General features: G+C 41.5%; 1 protein-coding gene across 1 annotated transcript in view; it reads right to left on the bottom strand.

Annotated features, from left to right (window-relative positions):
* The window catches only part of LOC135084387 (RNA-binding protein 25-like), a 52,301-nt gene that overhangs the window by 16,273 nt on the left and 17,559 nt on the right, over positions 1-18,469 (bottom strand). Inside the window, 11 exon segments of the mRNA XM_063979161.1 lie at positions 2,161-2,258; positions 3,130-3,360; positions 3,969-4,128; positions 8,423-8,584; positions 8,883-9,101; positions 10,254-10,331; positions 10,417-10,527; positions 16,103-16,279; positions 16,282-16,386; positions 16,388-16,476; positions 18,054-18,179. Of these exon segments, the coding sequence (XP_063835231.1) occupies positions 2,161-2,258; positions 3,130-3,360; positions 3,969-4,128; positions 8,423-8,584; positions 8,883-9,101; positions 10,254-10,331; positions 10,417-10,527; positions 16,103-16,279; positions 16,282-16,386; positions 16,388-16,476; positions 18,054-18,179 (1,556 nt within the window).

The raw sequence follows: 18,469 nt of genomic DNA, 5'->3' as shown, positions 1-18,469 counted from the left end.
AAAGTCCTTAATCGAATATATCGGAACAGGTAGGCATTCGGATGAATACGAACAAAATGAAGCTTATGTCGAACTGCGCCCTACTCAGTTTCGTTTCGGAGCTTGATTCTCGAGATTGTTGACAAATAAAGTCACTGACATAGCCCGACGGATTAGCAAGCTGAAATGGCAATGGGCAGCTAGGGCACGTAGCGTAGTACGCCGAATAGAGTTATCTGCAATAGAAATAAAGACGAGAGATACGAAGATTCAAGTAGAACAGAAAAAGAAAGACGTAACAGACTCAAACTATAAAAATCAGGAAAAACGTTGACGACCCTCGATAGAGTTAGAAACCAGTTTTAACTGTGACAAAACTGACTGTACCTTACTTGCGATTCATGATCGTACACTGATTCCATAGAAAGTTACAAAGTGTATACCTACTAATAACTTTTTAAAGTGAACAAAAAAATCATCAAGCCCGATGGACTGATCTTTGTGTCAGATGGTTATGGTGGTAGTACTACTGACACATATATTTTTATACTGCCTTGTATAGTTCAAATTTTAGCTGAGATCTAACTTAACTTGCACAACAGTTTTGGTTTCCTCCAATAGCACGCTACTTCGGTACAAGCGGGATCTTCACTACGTCTATACATATAACCTTAAAACCAATTAATGCCATTGTATGTTTGCATTCTTCATTGCTTGCTGCAAAACCTCCGCATTCCAGATTTTCCAATTTATTCGTTATCTTCAGCACAAACAAATGTACAATGATATGCCGTAGCTCTAACTTTGTGTTCAGGTGTAACTCTTGTTTTTATTGTACACTGCGGATATAGTATTTTCAAATGAACTTACCCTACGAGTATTACATTATGTCCATAATTCGATAGTTGGATAGTTAGTCTATAACACGACTGGACGTGATCGTCCAACTCTGTAAAAATAAAATATTAAGACATAACGTTGCTAAATTATTGATGGGTATTATTTTTTATCGATAACCCACAGCAATCTGACTGACAGCACTAGTACTTTTACTTTTAAACTAGATAGAACTTTTATAATCTACCTCAAATACTACAAAAAGCGTAAATACTAAATACTCAATTATTTATTGCATCCATAATAATAGGAACACTTACCTTGCAAGCCCTTGGATTTCTGCAATAATAAAGGTACTTTGCATGTTTTCTGAAAGTATCCACAACCATTTAAGTAAATCTACTTTCGTAAGATTATTTGGTTGGCATCAGATACGGTTAATATAAATAAAAAATGTATCGAAATGAACGAAAATAAGTTTACAGAGCGCAGCTAGCACCCGCGCCGCCCGTCCGTCGTTGCCCAACGAGCGGTGTGACGTCACCGCCCGTATTCCAGGGGTGCTATCAGTTTTCGCGCGTTCCCATATTGATTTGCTTATAAAATATTCAATTTTCGTGATATCAACAAAATTTTTTCACAGTTAGTCTTATTTTAGCTTAAAGTTTTTGTTAGGGCTGAAAAAGGGGAATAAATTTTGATTTACATCTTCCTCATTGGAGGAAAAAAACTTCTATAATTTTTTTTTTAAATCTCAAAAATTTTTTGCCCTCTTTTTTGTCGATAAAAATAGGTCTAGTTTCATCTATTTTCATATGTACACTTTAACGTGACTCACACTGTATTTATCTATATGGGCATTGACATAATATGACATATTTTAATTTCTTTAACTAATGAGATTGCAGTCAAACAATTCTAAAAATAAGAAACTATGAAGGATCAGCCTATTTTTCTTTTGTCTTATCAACCTCCCCCTATAGATATTAAAAACTGGCAAAAATTGTCTTACGTAACAAACAAATGTCGTTTTTATAGCAATAGCACCTTATAAACTTTAAAGCCTAGCTTTAGAAACTTTAAAGGCCAATGTATAATCCACTTAGTTTTAAGCTGCATGTGTCAAACAAGGCTGTGTTTCTTTAATAAAGATAAATAAATATAAGCCAATTTGGTACTAAAATTATAATTATTATTTTTTTTTAATTGTATATATTTTTTGTTTTGTATTAGAATAAGTTAAATATTGTGTAGGTTTTAAGTGCATGTAATTTGGTGCCAAATAAACATTTTTTCTTTCTTTCTTTCTTTCTTTCTTTCTATAAGCACTTGAATAAGACTCACCTATCGTCGGAGTCTATGGGCTCGGCCTCGGTGGGCAGCTGGCGCGAGGCCTGCGCGCGCAGGTAGCGCTCGCGCTCCCGCTCCGCGCGCTCCCGCGCCTGCGGAAGGGGACGCTACAGTTAACGTGGCATCAGTCCTTCCACTGCTGATTGCGACGCAACATTGGAAGACAATGGTTCACAGTTGATTGAATACACATTTGGGGTCATCCATAAAGTACGTCACACGTAAAGAGGGGGGGAGGGAGTCGACAAAGTGTGACATGGTGTGACAAGGGGTGGGAGGGGTCCTAAGTTTCGTGACATCACATTTCAAAATCTATATTAGATCTAGAGGTATGTACTAATCGCGTAATTTGAAACATAAATTAAACTAAACAATACCCCCACCACTTAAGCACAACTCCGTCGAAGTCGAAAACCTAGGAGAGTATTAATGGGCCACCAATGAATCTCAGAAATGTGACCACCTGTGACAAGGACGGGGGAGGGGTCAAAAAATCATGTAATTCGTGTGACGTACTTTATGGATGGCCCCTTTACAGGCCACACATCGGATAATATTCGAAGGAATTACACGACCTGATTCCACCGGTTCCCTTGCATTACCGGGGACCCAGACGAAGGTTAGCGTACCATCCCTATATTGTCGACATTCCAGCGATCGCACTGATCGCTTCATCTCACTTACAATCCGGTCGAGTTAATTGTGCACCTGGCTGCTGTGACGTCACATCGAGGCTAGTACAGACGAGGCGAACGCGGGAAGGTGTGCTAAAGTCGTATTCCAGCGAGGTGCGCAGTTAGCTTGATCGGATTAACCTAACCAGGCAGATTACCGACCGCCATCGCACCTGATGATGGCAGACAATGACATGGACACAGACAATGGACATACACAGACAATGGAGAAATTTCGTAATGCTGAAAAAACTAACAACTAAAATATAGATCGAAATTAAGCTCAATAAATAAAACAGTTATAATTATTTTTGGAATCGTTCTGACGTCGATCCCGCTTGCGGCCGGTACAGCTGCTCGCTCGCACGCCTGCGGACAGCACGAGGCGGGCACTGACCTCGCGGCGCGCGTCCTCGCGCTGGCGGGCGCGCTGCTCCTCGCGCTCGCGCTGCTGCTCCACCTGCAGGCTGACGTCGATCAGCAGCCGCGGCCGGTACAGCTGCTCGCGCTCGCGCACGGCCTGCGGGCAGAGGGCGCGTGTGAGTGGGTGCGTGTGTAGTGTAGTATAGTGTCGCGTGGGACATTCTGGGACTGGGTAGTCAATGCGAAAAATCGCTCAACGGTTGGAATGTGCAGGTGTCAAAATGTCCATACGGACCGGCTTTTAGTGTGGCAAAAAGTATAAACGTCGAAATGAGCAATGGTTAAAATGATCTGAAGTTAAAATGTCTTCGGGTTTATTCGAACAATCGTCTTATTGTATAATAGCTAACGCGAACACGTGTTTAAATGCATCAAGGTAAAAATATCCAAAAAACTCTTTATTGACTGGACTTCAAGAACATTGAACATTTTGACATTTAATTTTATTAATTTAATCATGAGCACAATATATCAGTTGATCATTTTATCTATCACACCTTTTGTTGTACTTGTATTTTGTGACGTGCCATTTGTCACTAATTCATTGTAACCATGGTGATAATGTACATTTTGACACTGGGACTTTTTGACGTTCATACTTTTTGCCACACTAACAGCCGGTCCGTATGGACATTTTGACACCTGCACATTCCAACCGTTGAGCGATTTTTCGCATTGACTATGGCGTGGGACGCAGCATCGCACCTGGTCGTAGGCGGCGGTGGCGGCGGGGTCGTCGTGGTCGCGGTCGTGGAACAGCTCCCGGCGCAGCGCGTCGAGCTCGTCGTGCTCCTTCTGCCGCTCGCGCCGGTCCGCCTCGGCCTCGCGCACGCGCCCGCTGAGCCGGCGCTGCAGCTCCTTGCCCCTGCGGACACGGAAGGGGGTCGGTAGGGTTTGCTCCCGGGAAATCCCGGTACTCATTTTTCCCGGGAATTCTCGATAATCTAATCCTTTACCTAGTTCCGGTACTGACGATGCGATTTCCGAGACTTTCGGTACTTTCGGGACTTCAATAATTTATTTTTGAATAACAATTTTTTGACTAGACGCCATCATCTTTTGCGGTTATGATTTTTAATGAGTTATTCGTCATCTCGCACCTCTAAAGATGCTAGTTGGCACCTTCTGTTTTTTATGTCATCAACTCGCACCTTTTTGAAATCTGACGTGTTTATGTATAGTCATCTACAAAAATGTTTTAATAAATGACTTAAAGGAATGTGTAAGCCACTTGCAATGAGTTGAGTTTAATAATAAAACAAAATGTACTTTTCAGATAGGTTTATATTCTAAATCAACATGCTAATAAATATAAATCGGGAAGAAACAAATTATCAACAACTAGCGGCCGCGTGGACCTCGTTTAATTACTAATGATGATGATAGATGGAGTTTCACGGCTTCCCCCGCATGAATAAATTTACGAACGTCAAATTTTTTGTCCAGCGCTTTAGATTTTAACCAGTGACGATAGAGTGCGCTTTTTACCCACGTTTTATTTATTTATTGAAATTTAGTTGGTCACATATCGTCATAAATTATAGTCTATATGTTAATCTGGGTTATAAACAATAATACTGTAAATTTTGAACAAAATCCGTTCAGTAGTTTTTGCATGAAAGAGTAACAAACATTCAGACATCATGACATCATCCAAACTTTCGCATTTATAATATTAGTAGGAAGTAGGATATCACAATGTCCTGAGGATACCTAATACCTAGTATGTAAACTGTCTACTAATATTTAAGTAGGTATATTTAAAAACAAAGCTAGATTTCTAGCTATTTAGTAATGGCGAATTATAATAAGTCAAGCCGCAGATATTTTTTTTTGCCACGGCATCTAACCTCAGATTTTATAACTAAGCCACGGGATATTAAAAGGCTTCAAATATATTAATTCGCGTTCTTTTAAATGCCACCTAAATATCCCAAAGAAAGTGTCAAATGAAGAACAACAATTATTATTACCAATTTTACAATTAACTAACAATTTACATTGTACAGCTTTAACAAACAATCCTAAAAAAAATAGTTCAAGCTTGAACTAGAGAACATCAAATCTTATAAATTTAGCTTCTGAAATAATACATTCGTATTCTTTTAACATGAAAAATGGCCAGGCAATGAAAATGTACAGAGGGAAATGCTTGGAACATAATTTTTAACATTGTAACTTTGTTTGGATTAGCTAGTTAGGGGATGAACATTATCAAAAGTTCTCCACCGCAGCCTTTGAAGGTCCCATTTTTGGGTTTTTCGCTTATATGTCAAAAACTATCTAAATAAAAAACCAAGCATCCTAGCGATATGAATACTTCTAGAGAATTAAAATTAATTTAATTTGTAAGTCAAGTTTTTGTATATCTTGTATAGTTTTCGAGATATCTGCTCTTCAAAGTTTTGTAAAACATAAACATTTTTGCCTTACATTTTCAAACTATGAGGAAATAGTTGCCATAATTTATTATTAGATGACAAGTTTGGGTTAGGGTTAGGACAATGTTGTTTTAATCTACCCACAAAATTTAATAAAATTTGAATTTGTGGTTCCTTAAAAATTCACAAAAAATGTTAGTATGGAAATAATCAATTTTCGTAAAATTCTTCTTACAAAACGCTAATTTAATAAGTAAGGAACTAGTATAAATAATTCCTAATAAAAGGCTATTTATTGCAAACAAATAAATAATTTGAATTTGAATAGGTAAATAAAATTATCTCTTGGTAGAAGAGAAAAGAGACACGAGTTTCATACATTTCATACAAAAAAAATATGTTTAAATATCCGTTGTTTTTTTTTTACTTTGCTTAGTTTGGGACTAGCAGCGCGTAGCGTAAAATGTTTAAGGATATTTATTTATTTATTTCATTTTAAAGGAGTAAGAATGGATTTAAGTAGAAAAAATATGTCATTTTCACATCTTTTCAGTTATTTTACAACGTAAGAAAAACCAGATATTCTACAAAACGAATGTACATTTATTAGTCTAGGTCTTTTAGTTTCGACGTCATTGTTGAACAAGGATACCCCTTCCCAGTGGTTCCAAAGCGCGGTTAACATGCGAAAATGCACTGATTCAAAGAATCCCTTAAAGTTTGATCACTACATGCCCGACACACTGAGAGTTTTTAGTTTCAATTCGTTTTTATTTGACTGTACTTTTGAAAAGGTGCGAGTTGACGAACAAAATAATAGGTAAAATCGGAATTTCCCAACTCGCGCCTGCTAGCGAGTTTGACAGGTGCGAGATGACGAACAACCCTTTTTAATGGGCATTTATAACTAGTTTTGTCGTGTTGTGTAACTGTTTTGACTGATTTATTATTAAGGTAACAGACCAATTGAACTGAACAGAAAAAGTTTAATATTTTTGTTAACCTATTCACATTTTTATTAAAATTACGTACAAATTAGGTAATTTGTTTTAAGAACCATTCACGTGGGTACCGAAATTCCCGAATTTCCCGGTTTTCCCGGTACTGGCTTAGACCTGGTACCGGTAATTCAGTAACACTCCTTAGTACCGGGACTTGCAACCCCTAGGGGTCGGTCAGCCTCGCATCACGAGTGACACGCGTCACGCACGGAGCACGTGACTCACTTGTAGTACTTGTGGTCGTCGCGCTCGTCGTCGTAGTCCTCGAGGAACTCCTTGAGGCGCTTGGCCTCGCGCTCGCGCTCCTCCTCGCGGCACTCACTTGTAGTACTTGTGGTCGTCGCGCTCGTCGTCGTAGTCCTCGAGGAACTCCTTGAGGCGCTTGGCCTCGCGCTCGCGCTCCTCCTCGCGGCACTCACTTGTAGTACTTGTGGTCGTCGCGCTCGTCGTCGTAGTCCTCGAGGAACTCCTTGAGGCGCTTGGCCTCGCGCTCGCGCTCCTCCTCGCGGCACTCACTTGTAGTACTTGTGGTCGTCGCGCTCGTCGTCGTAGTCCTCGAGGAACTCCTTGAGGCGCTTGGCCTCGCGCTCGCGCTCCTCCTCGCGGCACTCACTTGTAGTACTTGTGGTCGTCGCGCTCGTCGTCGTAGTCCTCGAGGAACTCCTTGAGGCGCTTGGCCTCGCGCTCGCGCTCCTCCTCGCGGCACTCACTTGTAGTACTTGTGGTCGTCGCGCTCGTCGTCGTAGTCCTCGAGGAACTCCTTGAGGCGCTTGGCCTCGCGCTCGCGCTCCTCCTCGCGGCACTCACTTGTAGTACTTGTGGTCGTCGCGCTCGTCGTCGTAGTCCTCGAGGAACTCCTTGAGGCGCTTGGCCTCGCGCTCGCGCTCCTCCTCGCGGCACTCACTTGTAGTACTTGTGGTCGTCGCGCTCGTCGTCGTAGTCCTCGAGGAACTCCTTGAGGCGCTTGGCCTCGCGCTCGCGCTCCTCCTCGCGGCACTCACTTGTAGTACTTGTGGTCGTCGCGCTCGTCGTCGTAGTCCTCGAGGAACTCCTTGAGGCGCTTGGCCTCGCGCTCGCGCTCCTCCTCGCGGCACTCACTTGTAGTACTTGTGGTCGTCGCGCTCGTCGTCGTAGTCCTCGAGGAACTCCTTGAGGCGCTTGGCCTCGCGCTCGCGCTCCTCCTCGCGGCACTCACTTGTAGTACTTGTGGTCGTCGCGCTCGTCGTCGTAGTCCTCGAGGAACTCCTTGAGGCGCTTGGCCTCGCGCTCGCGCTCCTCCTCGCGGCACTCACTTGTAGTACTTGTGGTCGTCGCGCTCGTCGTCGTAGTCCTCGAGGAACTCCTTGAGGCGCTTGGCCTCGCGCTCGCGCTCCTCCTCGCGGCACTCACTTGTAGTACTTGTGGTCGTCGCGCTCGTCGTCGTAGTCCTCGAGGAACTCCTTGAGGCGCTTGGCCTCGCGCTCGCGCTCCTCCTCGCGGCACTCACTTGTAGTACTTGTGGTCGTCGCGCTCGTCGTCGTAGTCCTCGAGGAACTCCTTGAGGCGCTTGGCCTCGCGCTCGCGCTCCTCCTCGCGGCACTCACTTGTAGTACTTGTGGTCGTCGCGCTCGTCGTCGTAGTCCTCGAGGAACTCCTTGAGGCGCTTGGCCTCGCGCTCGCGCTCCTCCTCGCGGCACTCACTTGTAGTACTTGTGGTCGTCGCGCTCGTCGTCGTAGTCCTCGAGGAACTCCTTGAGGCGCTTGGCCTCGCGCTCGCGCTCCTCCTCGCGGCACTCACTTGTAGTACTTGTGGTCGTCGCGCTCGTCGTCGTAGTCCTCGAGGAACTCCTTGAGGCGCTTGGCCTCGCGCTCGCGCTCCTCCTCGCGGCAGCGCTCGCGCTCGCGCTCCTTCTCGTACTCCTTCGCCTTGCGCCGCTCGCGGCTCTCCCAGTTGCGGAGCCTGTGAACAAATATTTATAAATATTTCACTGCCTTTTAATGGGATAACCCTCTCCAAATTACCAGAAACAAATGAAGGATTTAGTCTACTCTTCCGACCATGATCAAGCGGATTGTGGAGGCCTCATATTCGCATTTTTTCCCACACAAAATTTACGAGAACAATGGGGGTCCTACCCTGCCGTAATCACACTCATAATATACAGGAGCCTATCAAAAACAAAAAAGACTGTCGCTTAAGTTAGAACCTTTTTAACGTGTGGAATTGCAATAAAGAATTTGAATAAGAAAAATGTTACCTCTCCTGGTAGGCGGCCTCCTTCTCGCGCGCCTTCTTCTCGAGGCGCTTCTTCTCGCGCGCCTCCTCCTCCATCTCCTTCTCGCGGCGCGAGTCGGCCTCGGAGCGGCTGCGGCCGCGCGAGCGCTCGCCCGAGCGGTCCCTCTCGCGGGAGCGCTCGCGGTCGCGCTCGCGGTCGCGCTCACGCTCGCGATCACGTTCGCGCTCCCGCTCGCGCTCTCTGTTCGGATTGAAGAATAAACAATGAAAATTTTAATCAAGAAAGGCTGCGATTTTAAAATTTAAATTGCATTGTAAGTATTGTAACATCGTTTGTTTAATGAAGTAAAATTATTAAAACACTCCCTATTGTATTTTTATTATAATTATACGTGTAGAGGACTATGGATTACCCTTTCATCGCCAAACGTAGGTCCCGCTTGATCTCATATCGTGTTCTGATGTATGGATGCACATTCAGGTTTATAAACACAGCGGCACTTGTATAATTCAACATTGCACTTTCCCTATTTACACTTTAGTAGTAAAGAAACAAAGCTCGCTGTAAATAACGATGCTCGATTGACCTAGATCGGAAACATAGGTTCCAACATGTCTAAATAAAAATGTGTAAATGAATCTTCGGTAAAAAACTACGATTAATTTATTTGTGAGGATTTTTTAATTGATAGTGTTTGTAGCGAATTATAAACTATGAATAAATGCAAACACTCTGGCGACGTTATCAAACGCCTCCATAAAACTGAGGAACTATGCAAGACTGTGTGAAATTGTACTCGGTTACTACACAGTACACACACAACAGATGGATCTTGATAATTTTTCTTTCAGGTCATAAAATGCTATGCACTATGTTCAAATTATCCAATTGGCATCTACATTTAACTTGATAAATTGTTTCTATTGTTCAGTAAATAGTAACAAAATGTAAAAATTTATAAAATCATAACAGGTACTTTAATTGATACAGTTTGACCTGTATCCAGACCAGACAGATACATTTGCAGCAAGTATTTGCTAGCATGTTGCATAATAATTTGTAGCGGATATAGAAGTCATGTAAACTAACGAGTCCCGCGCCGGGTTAGTGAATCATAAACCTTATCAGATTTATCGCAGAACATTATTGCCCCGCGCCGTGTTAACTGATTTCTTATTTGTGTACACTTGGAGAGTAATAAACAATCAATCAATCCGCTATGAACCTGAGGTAGCTAACCCAAAATACGACATGATTTCTTATTTTACTATATTTATGAAGGTGCACATTTTGTTCATTTAAAATACTACTGGATTGAATACTTTAAATCAACTTTTGCCTGTAAAGTAAACTGAACCTTATCTCAAAAACGGTAATTAAGACATGCCTTACCTCTCACGGTCTCGTTCCCTCTCCCTTTCTCTTTCTCTCTCGCGCATTTCACGCTCCCTCTCCCGCTCGCGAGCCTCCCTAAAACACAAGATAACGTGAGTCAAGTCTGTACAGTGCAAAAGAAGTGTAATGTAACATGGACATAGCCCTCTAGGCTGCGTACCTCTCGCGCTCGCGCTCCCGCTCCCTCTCCCGCTCGCGGTCGCGCTCCCGCTCTTCACGCTCGCGCTCGCGTTCCTTGTCACGCTCCCGCTCGTCGCGTCGCTCCTTGCCTCTGAACATGTTCAATTTGTTTTACAAATGTGTTATACAATACAGAAAGTCGTCAACTGCAAATGTAGCGGATTAACAAGCTGAAGTGGCAATGGGCAGGGCACATAGTACGCAGAACTGACGGCCGATGGGGCAGCAAGGTTCTGGAAAGGAGGCCGCGTACCGGAAAACCCACAAGGTGGACCGATGACATGATAAAAGTAGCAGGGAAGCGCTAGATGCAGGCCGTTACAGTCAACATAGAAAACATTGGGGGAGGCCTATGTTCAGCAGTGGACGTCCTATTTATTTATTCTAGAAGGCTGCTTGAAGGCTTACAGAAAATCCAACGCGCCAACAAGTTATAGGTACAATCGTGCAAATAATATCAATTAAAAATGTCGATATTGTGTACAATTGTCAAGTAAAACGATAACAAATCAGTCAAATAAAATCAAAAATTAAATACATAAATAAAATTGTCTTAGAATGTCATATTACCTACATAATAAGAATAAGTACTAAATATTATATGTCCAGATATTAGTATTAATGTCCATATAGTTATTAATTACACAAAAGTCGATAAATTAATACTAATATTGTACCCAAGCGGTCGGCAAATATATCGATATCGTCGTGCTGAGCAACCAAGTCCCCGATTAAGGCGATTAGAGTCCTCAATCCGCGCCAAATGGGCATTTTGTAAAGCCTACTCCTCTTTTACTGCTGGATAGAAATAGTTGAAAAAAATATATGTTATACAACAGTTCAAGGACTACATTTGTGACGTTTGAATTTTCGCTACGTCTCTTTGTTTTGTATTAAAAAAATAAATACGGGACATCGATTTTTTACTTAAATTCCCTACTCCTCCAAAACGGCTATGTTAATTTAAAAGATTTTAGCACGAATAGATTAGGAATTCTTTAATCTTTAAATGACACGTTGCGTTTTTCAATCGAACATTACTTTCATTCATAAATTTTACTTTTGAGAAATTCCGAACGTTTTGCTGTTGAGGGGGCCTTCGCGGGGTGCGGGCGGCAGTCGGCCGCTGGCCTTCAGACGGGGAGGTTGTGTCACTCGCTGCAAACTGACATTAGCGATCAAAATGAATTTTTTCTTTGGCTTAGTTGCACCACCTGACGTGACCTAACTTTGACCGTAGCTTTGGCGATAACCGGTGTTTTTTGTATGGAGTTAGACAGACTTTTGACGCTTGTCAAAGTTGAAGTAAGATGGTGCAACCCAGCTTTTGTTCGACAATAGATTTTATGTCAGAATTGTTCATAGAGTACGTGCAGTCAGATGATACAATTGAGTTATGACGCGCTCAGACGCTATTTTCTACCTGAATAGAATCTATTAGTGTAAAAAAACTATAATTGACTCCAAAACAACTGCACTAGATAAATACAAGTAGAAAAATTATTACGTTATTTATTTACTAGGCCTTTGCAATCAGTATCCAAATTAGGAGCTAGTCAGAATCTGTAACTTAATCGATTTACGTGAAGAAAACAATTTATATTTTCAATATGTTTCTTCGCGAAAATACCACAATTAAAAATAACACCTGTAACGCCCCTGGGTCTGCGGGTGTCTATGGGCGACGGTAATCATTTACCAACAGGTGATCCGTTTGCTCGTTTGCCTCCTGTCACATTAAAAAAAATTAAAATAAAGTGGTATTGAATTGTTCTATAGAGCTTATTAAAAAATTTGGATACTGATTACAAAATTAGCCATTTTCGGAGTCGGTGGCAGCCTACCTTTTGGTGAGTCGTTTTGGAGTTGGTTTTAATTTTTAGTGAAATTAATATATTTCATGCCTTTAGTAGACTATAGGTACTCAGTAGACCTTGTTGTTGCCACTGAAGGTGCATAGGTACACAGTACATTGATACCATATTTTTCATGTTAAGTGCAAATAAACTTCCTTAAATTACCAAACCATGAAACGTACCTATATTATTAAAAAGTTTCGCAGATAAAAACTGAAATCCTCTTTTAAGGTGATGAATTTTAGAAGCATGTCATGAAACCAAAATTATTAGCATACAAGAGCTTGTTTTAAAAAAAAACTTTTTATTTATGATGGGGAATTTACTGCGGCGTAGTAGCAGAGATTTTCCGTTTGTAGATCGTAATAATTTCGAAGAATAGGGATGTTTCGTGGATAAAGCAAGAAAGTAGCAAGAGTTTGAATTAGTCCGTCGGTGAACTTACCAAAAACAAACTCTAAATGTATTTTTCACATTTTTAAACTTATGAAAATTTAAAGAGATGAAGCGCACCAAAGTTCAGAAGATGAGGCACATGACGTCAAGGCATGCTTAAAAATGTGGCGATTTGTGTCGTCACGCGGAATTTCATCGCATCATATCTTCGTAATTACTTGTTTAATTGACAAATAAAAATACCCTGTGTCCAATATTTTTTGATAATGTAAAATTGACGGACCAAAAGTCTTTTTTTAAGAAACTAGCCTATTCTTATGGCCACATTCCAGCTCCATCATCAGACCCTGCAGTTTACCTTAGAGAATTGAAGACTCATGATTTTCAAAGTAGCGTACTTACATAACATTAGGTAACTACTTGCTTATACAGGGTGTCCCAAAAACAATGGATAACCCTTCAACCATCGATAGGCCTCGCCATGGTCCAATAACGTCCAATTTTGACCCCAGTAAAAATATCGCCGTTTTCAAGATTTTTAAGTTTTTGTGCATTTTTAGAAAATTGTAATGAACTTATTTAGGTATAATAATAAATAAAGACAAATCAAACGAGCCTAAACTCGATGGAATCGTTTAATCCCGGAGTTGCTATGGGGCCACTGGCATTCCAGCTCTACCATCAGATCAGCTCCATGTCATCACAATATTGCATTGTCACCCGAATTACATGTAGGGTAAGTCCAGGATAGATGCCCCACTTTTTGAAACAGCTCTGTAACTCAGTCAGTAAGTTTTTATCAACAATTTGACCTTAATATCTGTAAACTTTAGTCTTTCGTCTATGATATTACTATAATTATTTTAGTTTAAGTTATACCGATTCTGAGTAAATACCATTTTAATTGACCTCTAAAAAGTGGGATAGACGCCTAATGTGGGGGATAGAAGACTCACTGTATGATTGCTTCAAAGGATAGATGCCAGATGCAGGGATAGATGACTCGTTAATACAGTTTTTGAATTCTAAGGATCAAATGCATTTTGAAATCAAACAAGCCAAGTATTATTATTTAAGATTGTTTGTTATTAAATGAATTAAAAATGAAATTTAATTTTTTTTATTAAAAATAGTACATAGTACATCCACCCGAAGTCGGGTAAAAAGGTAATTCGATCAGAAGGGCACTCTATTTATTACTTTCCTAAGGTTAGCCGTACTACATTCTTTTTTTCTTCTTACTTGCTACTTGTGACAAAAAGATCAGGTTAGGATAGATGCCCCTAGGTGCATGGGACATGGCCCTAAGGGCATCTATACCCAAAAAAAATTAGGCAACTATCCTTTTAGCATAGGATAGGTGCCTTTTTTAATAAAAAATATAATAACACTAAAAATCGAATAAAACATAGCTATCCCGTCTAATTTATAAGATAGTCTATCAAATTATATAAAAATCTGATTCATTTTACAGCTGACAAAAAAATTATCCATTAAAAGATACTTACCAATTTTATTTCGACGCTCGCTAAGGTTTGGCCGCGGAAGATTTTTGCTCGCACTGGCTAAACGAACGCACTCTTTGATGGTTTGCGAGGCGAAAAGTGGTACGGGGAGGTCCCTTTCTATTATACGTACTATAACTTTAGGCTAAGTTGCTTGTAACATAGTGTACTTAAAATCGCGGCACCTATCCCACTGGGGCATGTATCCTGGAATTACCCTATATCCGAAATTTTAACTCAATCAATTGATGAAGGATTTCTAATAAAAAGACAATTATAAATTTTCAGTTTATTCTTCATAAGTGACACAGAGAGAATGACAATAGACAAAAGCAGAAACATTTGCTTTTTTAGGCCATAGACAATACTAGGTACTAATGCGTTCCAATAGGGATGATGACTGGGTAATGAAATCGAAATTCTATTTAGTCCGTCAGACAGATAATTAGAAAATATTACTCATATTTTTTAATTTTTTCCATAATCGAATAATTACAGTATTATATTGAGTTGAAATCTCGCGTGACGTCACATTTGAGTAAAACTTCTACTCAAGCGTGGCGTATCGCGCCATTTCAACTCGATGTAGCACTGTTATTATTTAATTTTGAAAGAAAATAAAAAATATGAGTCTAATATTTTCTAATTATCTGTCTGACGGACAAATAATTGAAATTTTGTCATCTAGCCTAGTTGTCGTCAGGAAGTTGGTCTAACTAATTCAGCTTGCAAGATTCCACCCGAACAAACATTTATGTAATTACCTACATACATCATAAATTGCAAGCTAAATAAAAGCTTGTAATAAAGTCGGGTTTGTTCAAATTTCGAGAACGACTGAACCGACAAAATCATTAGAAAATTTACGAAAAATAAAATAAAATTTTATCCCGTACAAAATGTTCATGGATTTTGTTATTTTTATTAAATACCTTTACGCCTGAGTTAAATGACACCGACATCAAGGTTCATCAATTTAAGTTTAAAATAATAGGCAGCAATGTATGAAGAAAGAGATTCTATTCTGTATCTACCTATGCCCGTGTATTTTTGATCGGTGTCAAATCGGAGTTTTGGTGCGGGGTACGCGGGTGTTGCTCGCGGCGTGAAGGTCAAACGCCCAAGGTCATTGAGGACTCTAATCGCCTTAAACATAGTGCGCGGGTAGAAGGCGCGTTCGCTGCGCGAGTGGTGCGCGTGACCGGCCGTTGTAGCAGCCTAGGGCGGCGACGCGGTTCAATAATCCCGGTTTCGTCCCGTGGTATTCGCGTGGGCACTAATAAGCCTACTTTTGCTACTATCTGGGGACTTTCAATTTTACCATGTATAATCGACAGATAGTAGACTATACTGGACATTATCCTCCTAAACTTGAGAGTCTCCAAATCTACCATGCCAGAGACAAACAAGGACGGGTACAAGTAAGGGTAATATCCGTATCTCTTTTTATACAGCCAGCGAGCAAACTTGCGTTGAATTTTTTCTATCATCAAGGCATATTTATCCTCGTAGGGATCCCAAATGATAGAACCATACTCAAGCCTGCTACGGACGTATGCGCTATACAATATCTTAGCTACCCTAATATCGTCGAATTGAGCAGACGTCCTTATAACAAACCCTAATATCTTACTAGTCATTTTACAAATTTTTGTCACATGTTTGTGAAAGTCCAACTTAGAATCTAACATTAAACCTAGGTCTCGTATGTCATTAACTCTTTCCAACGGAGTGTCATTTAAATAATAATTATCATTCAATGGAGAACGTTTACGTGAAAAAGTTATTACTTTACACTTGTCAGTATTAAATGCTAAACGATTGACAACACTCCATTCTAATACCGCATCAATGTCTTTCTATGGCTGAAAAAATTATGATGATGATGAATGAATGAATATTCTCTTACCTGGAAACACTGCGCCTCCTCCTGTCCTTGTCTCTGTCGCGCTCGCGCTCTCGGTCCCTCTCCCGCGAGGGCTGACGCTCTTTGTCTTTTTCTTTGTCCTTGTCGCGCTCGCGCTCCCGCTCCCGTTCCCGATCGCGGTCACCGCGCTCGCCGCGGTCGCCGCGCTCGCCGCGGTCACCTCGGTCCGGTCGCTCGGGTCGGTCTGGTCGCTCGGGTCGGTCGCTGCGCTCGTTGCGCTCGCTGCGGTCGGCGCGCTCGTTGCGGTCGGCGCGCTCGCTGCGGTCGCGGTCGCGGTCCCGCTCGCGGTCGCGGTCGCGCTCGCGCTCGGCGGCGCGCGGCTCCCGCTTGCGTCGCACCACGACGTCGGCCTCCTCCTGCCGACGAGCCGGCCTTCAGCGCGGGCCGCCTCGGGCGCCGCCCGGCCCAGGTGCGAACCTAACCGGCTGATAGAAACGCGTGGCCTGATCGCTTCTCATACGTCTCAATTTAATGTTAAAAGACGGCGCGTTTTTTCATTGAATTAGGCAAACATTGCAAAGCTGTAGTATATTCATTGCAAAATAAATCCTTTAAACCATACAAATTAAAGCGCGGAAAGACCTCGAGCAAAAATATTAAATTAAAGAAAAAAAACATAAAGTGAATATTTTCCCAGTATTAAGTAAGTACAATAAAAGGCCAATATTCTGCACTTTTTAGCTTTGACAACGCGTTTCTAAATCAGCTCAATCGCAAGCATAATTACTCGTATTAGAGTAATTATTTGAGTTTCAGAAATAAATGACTAATTGATTATTTTGTAAACCTTACAGAAACTTTCGAAAATAAAAAGCTAGCTGTATAAAATAAAAAATAAAAACAAGTTTCATTTAAAATTGTAGTTGAAGTCGAAAGTTGAGTGTTACTATTAATGAGGTTTATTTTTAATTTGAGTTACCTCATTTGTTTTGCAACACAGCATGTTGCCATGTTATAATAAATGGACAATATAGATTTTTATTTTCATTATACTTTTAGTCATGAAAATCGTCATCGTTTAGTTTTTAGCAGATTCAATCGATTCGTTGATGAATGACCTGCATTTAGTACTTGTGACAAAATTTTAAATATGACCATACATAATCATCTACAAGACATTACAAAGGTACATTTCAAATTATAATAATCTGTCTCAAATAAAATTCGAGGGGGTAAATCGCACTTTGGAGCCGGGCGCGCGCGAGACCTCTCGCTACACTAAAGGCGGAGTGACACAAACAAATTCATAGTATAATAAAGACGCCCCACCCGCGCTCGCTTGAAACTGGTTCATGTGGTAACCTATTTATCCAAAAAGTTGATGAATAGGAGATTCAATTCTCCTTCTGCTAGGTATTAATTGATTAGCTCGCTTGAGGCACGCCACTGGTGCTCGTCCGTAATCACAGTAGCAGGAACATCGACTGGTGTGATGACTTGCAGACGCTTCTAGTCCCCCTTAAATTTTGATCCCATCAAAAACAATACTTGTCAAAAAAACCAAGTCTCGCAACTCAGTAGTTCTACGGTAAAAAGTTGTGAGATCCATGTAATACCAAGTCCAGGCCAGGAAATCTTTAACGTTTTACATAAATTATTGACTTGGCCATCGCACTAAATAATTTAATTTACACGTGTTTTCATGCGATGGCCAAGTCAATATATGTATACCTTATGTGTATGAGTTGTAGACATTTCTTATCCCCTTTCAACTTTTGATTCACCTCATGTGTAATCATTATTTAAATGTGTGTTTCAATACCCAAAAATGAATCCTATTGACAAACCGCTTACTGCAATATCTTTAAATATGAATGTTGGAAACTTATCTAGAACATTAGGTGTCTAGCGAGAGCGGGCGGGCGCGCCGGTATCGAATGCACGTTTCATACGGTAGCTGCGATGCGGCGGCGGCGGCGGGGCGGCTACTTACAGCCGGCGGCGGCGGCGGCTCCGGCGGCGGCTCCAACGTCGGCGGCCAGCGAGCGCGCTCCAAGCCAATGCTGCGGTTCCGAGCGAACCGCAGGGATAACTTTTGAAGAGGGTTGCTACCGGTTTGCTTGCCGTGACCGCAGTATAAATAGTTTTTTGGTGAAATTCCCAATATTTTCAGGGAGAAAAACTGATAATGGTAGCAACCTCGGATTGAAACCTCGCGTGAGCTGGAGCGCGCGGCGCCGGTCGCGGTCGCTCGTCCGCAACTCACGAATGCGGACTCGCAACCCGGGGCCACCCCGATCGAGAACGCTCCTTTTTACAGTATTTAAAGTACAGCGACAACTATAAATATCCTAATACCCGCATTTACGAATTAGGCAATAAGTATGTAACTTTTATAATGGTCAAAAA

The sequence above is a fragment of the Ostrinia nubilalis genome, chromosome 26 (assembly GCF_963855985.1).
Source record: "Ostrinia nubilalis chromosome 26, ilOstNubi1.1, whole genome shotgun sequence".
In the NCBI taxonomy this organism is placed as follows: domain Eukaryota; kingdom Metazoa; phylum Arthropoda; class Insecta; order Lepidoptera; family Crambidae; genus Ostrinia; species Ostrinia nubilalis.
This window is presented reverse-complemented; position numbering and strand designations above follow the sequence as displayed.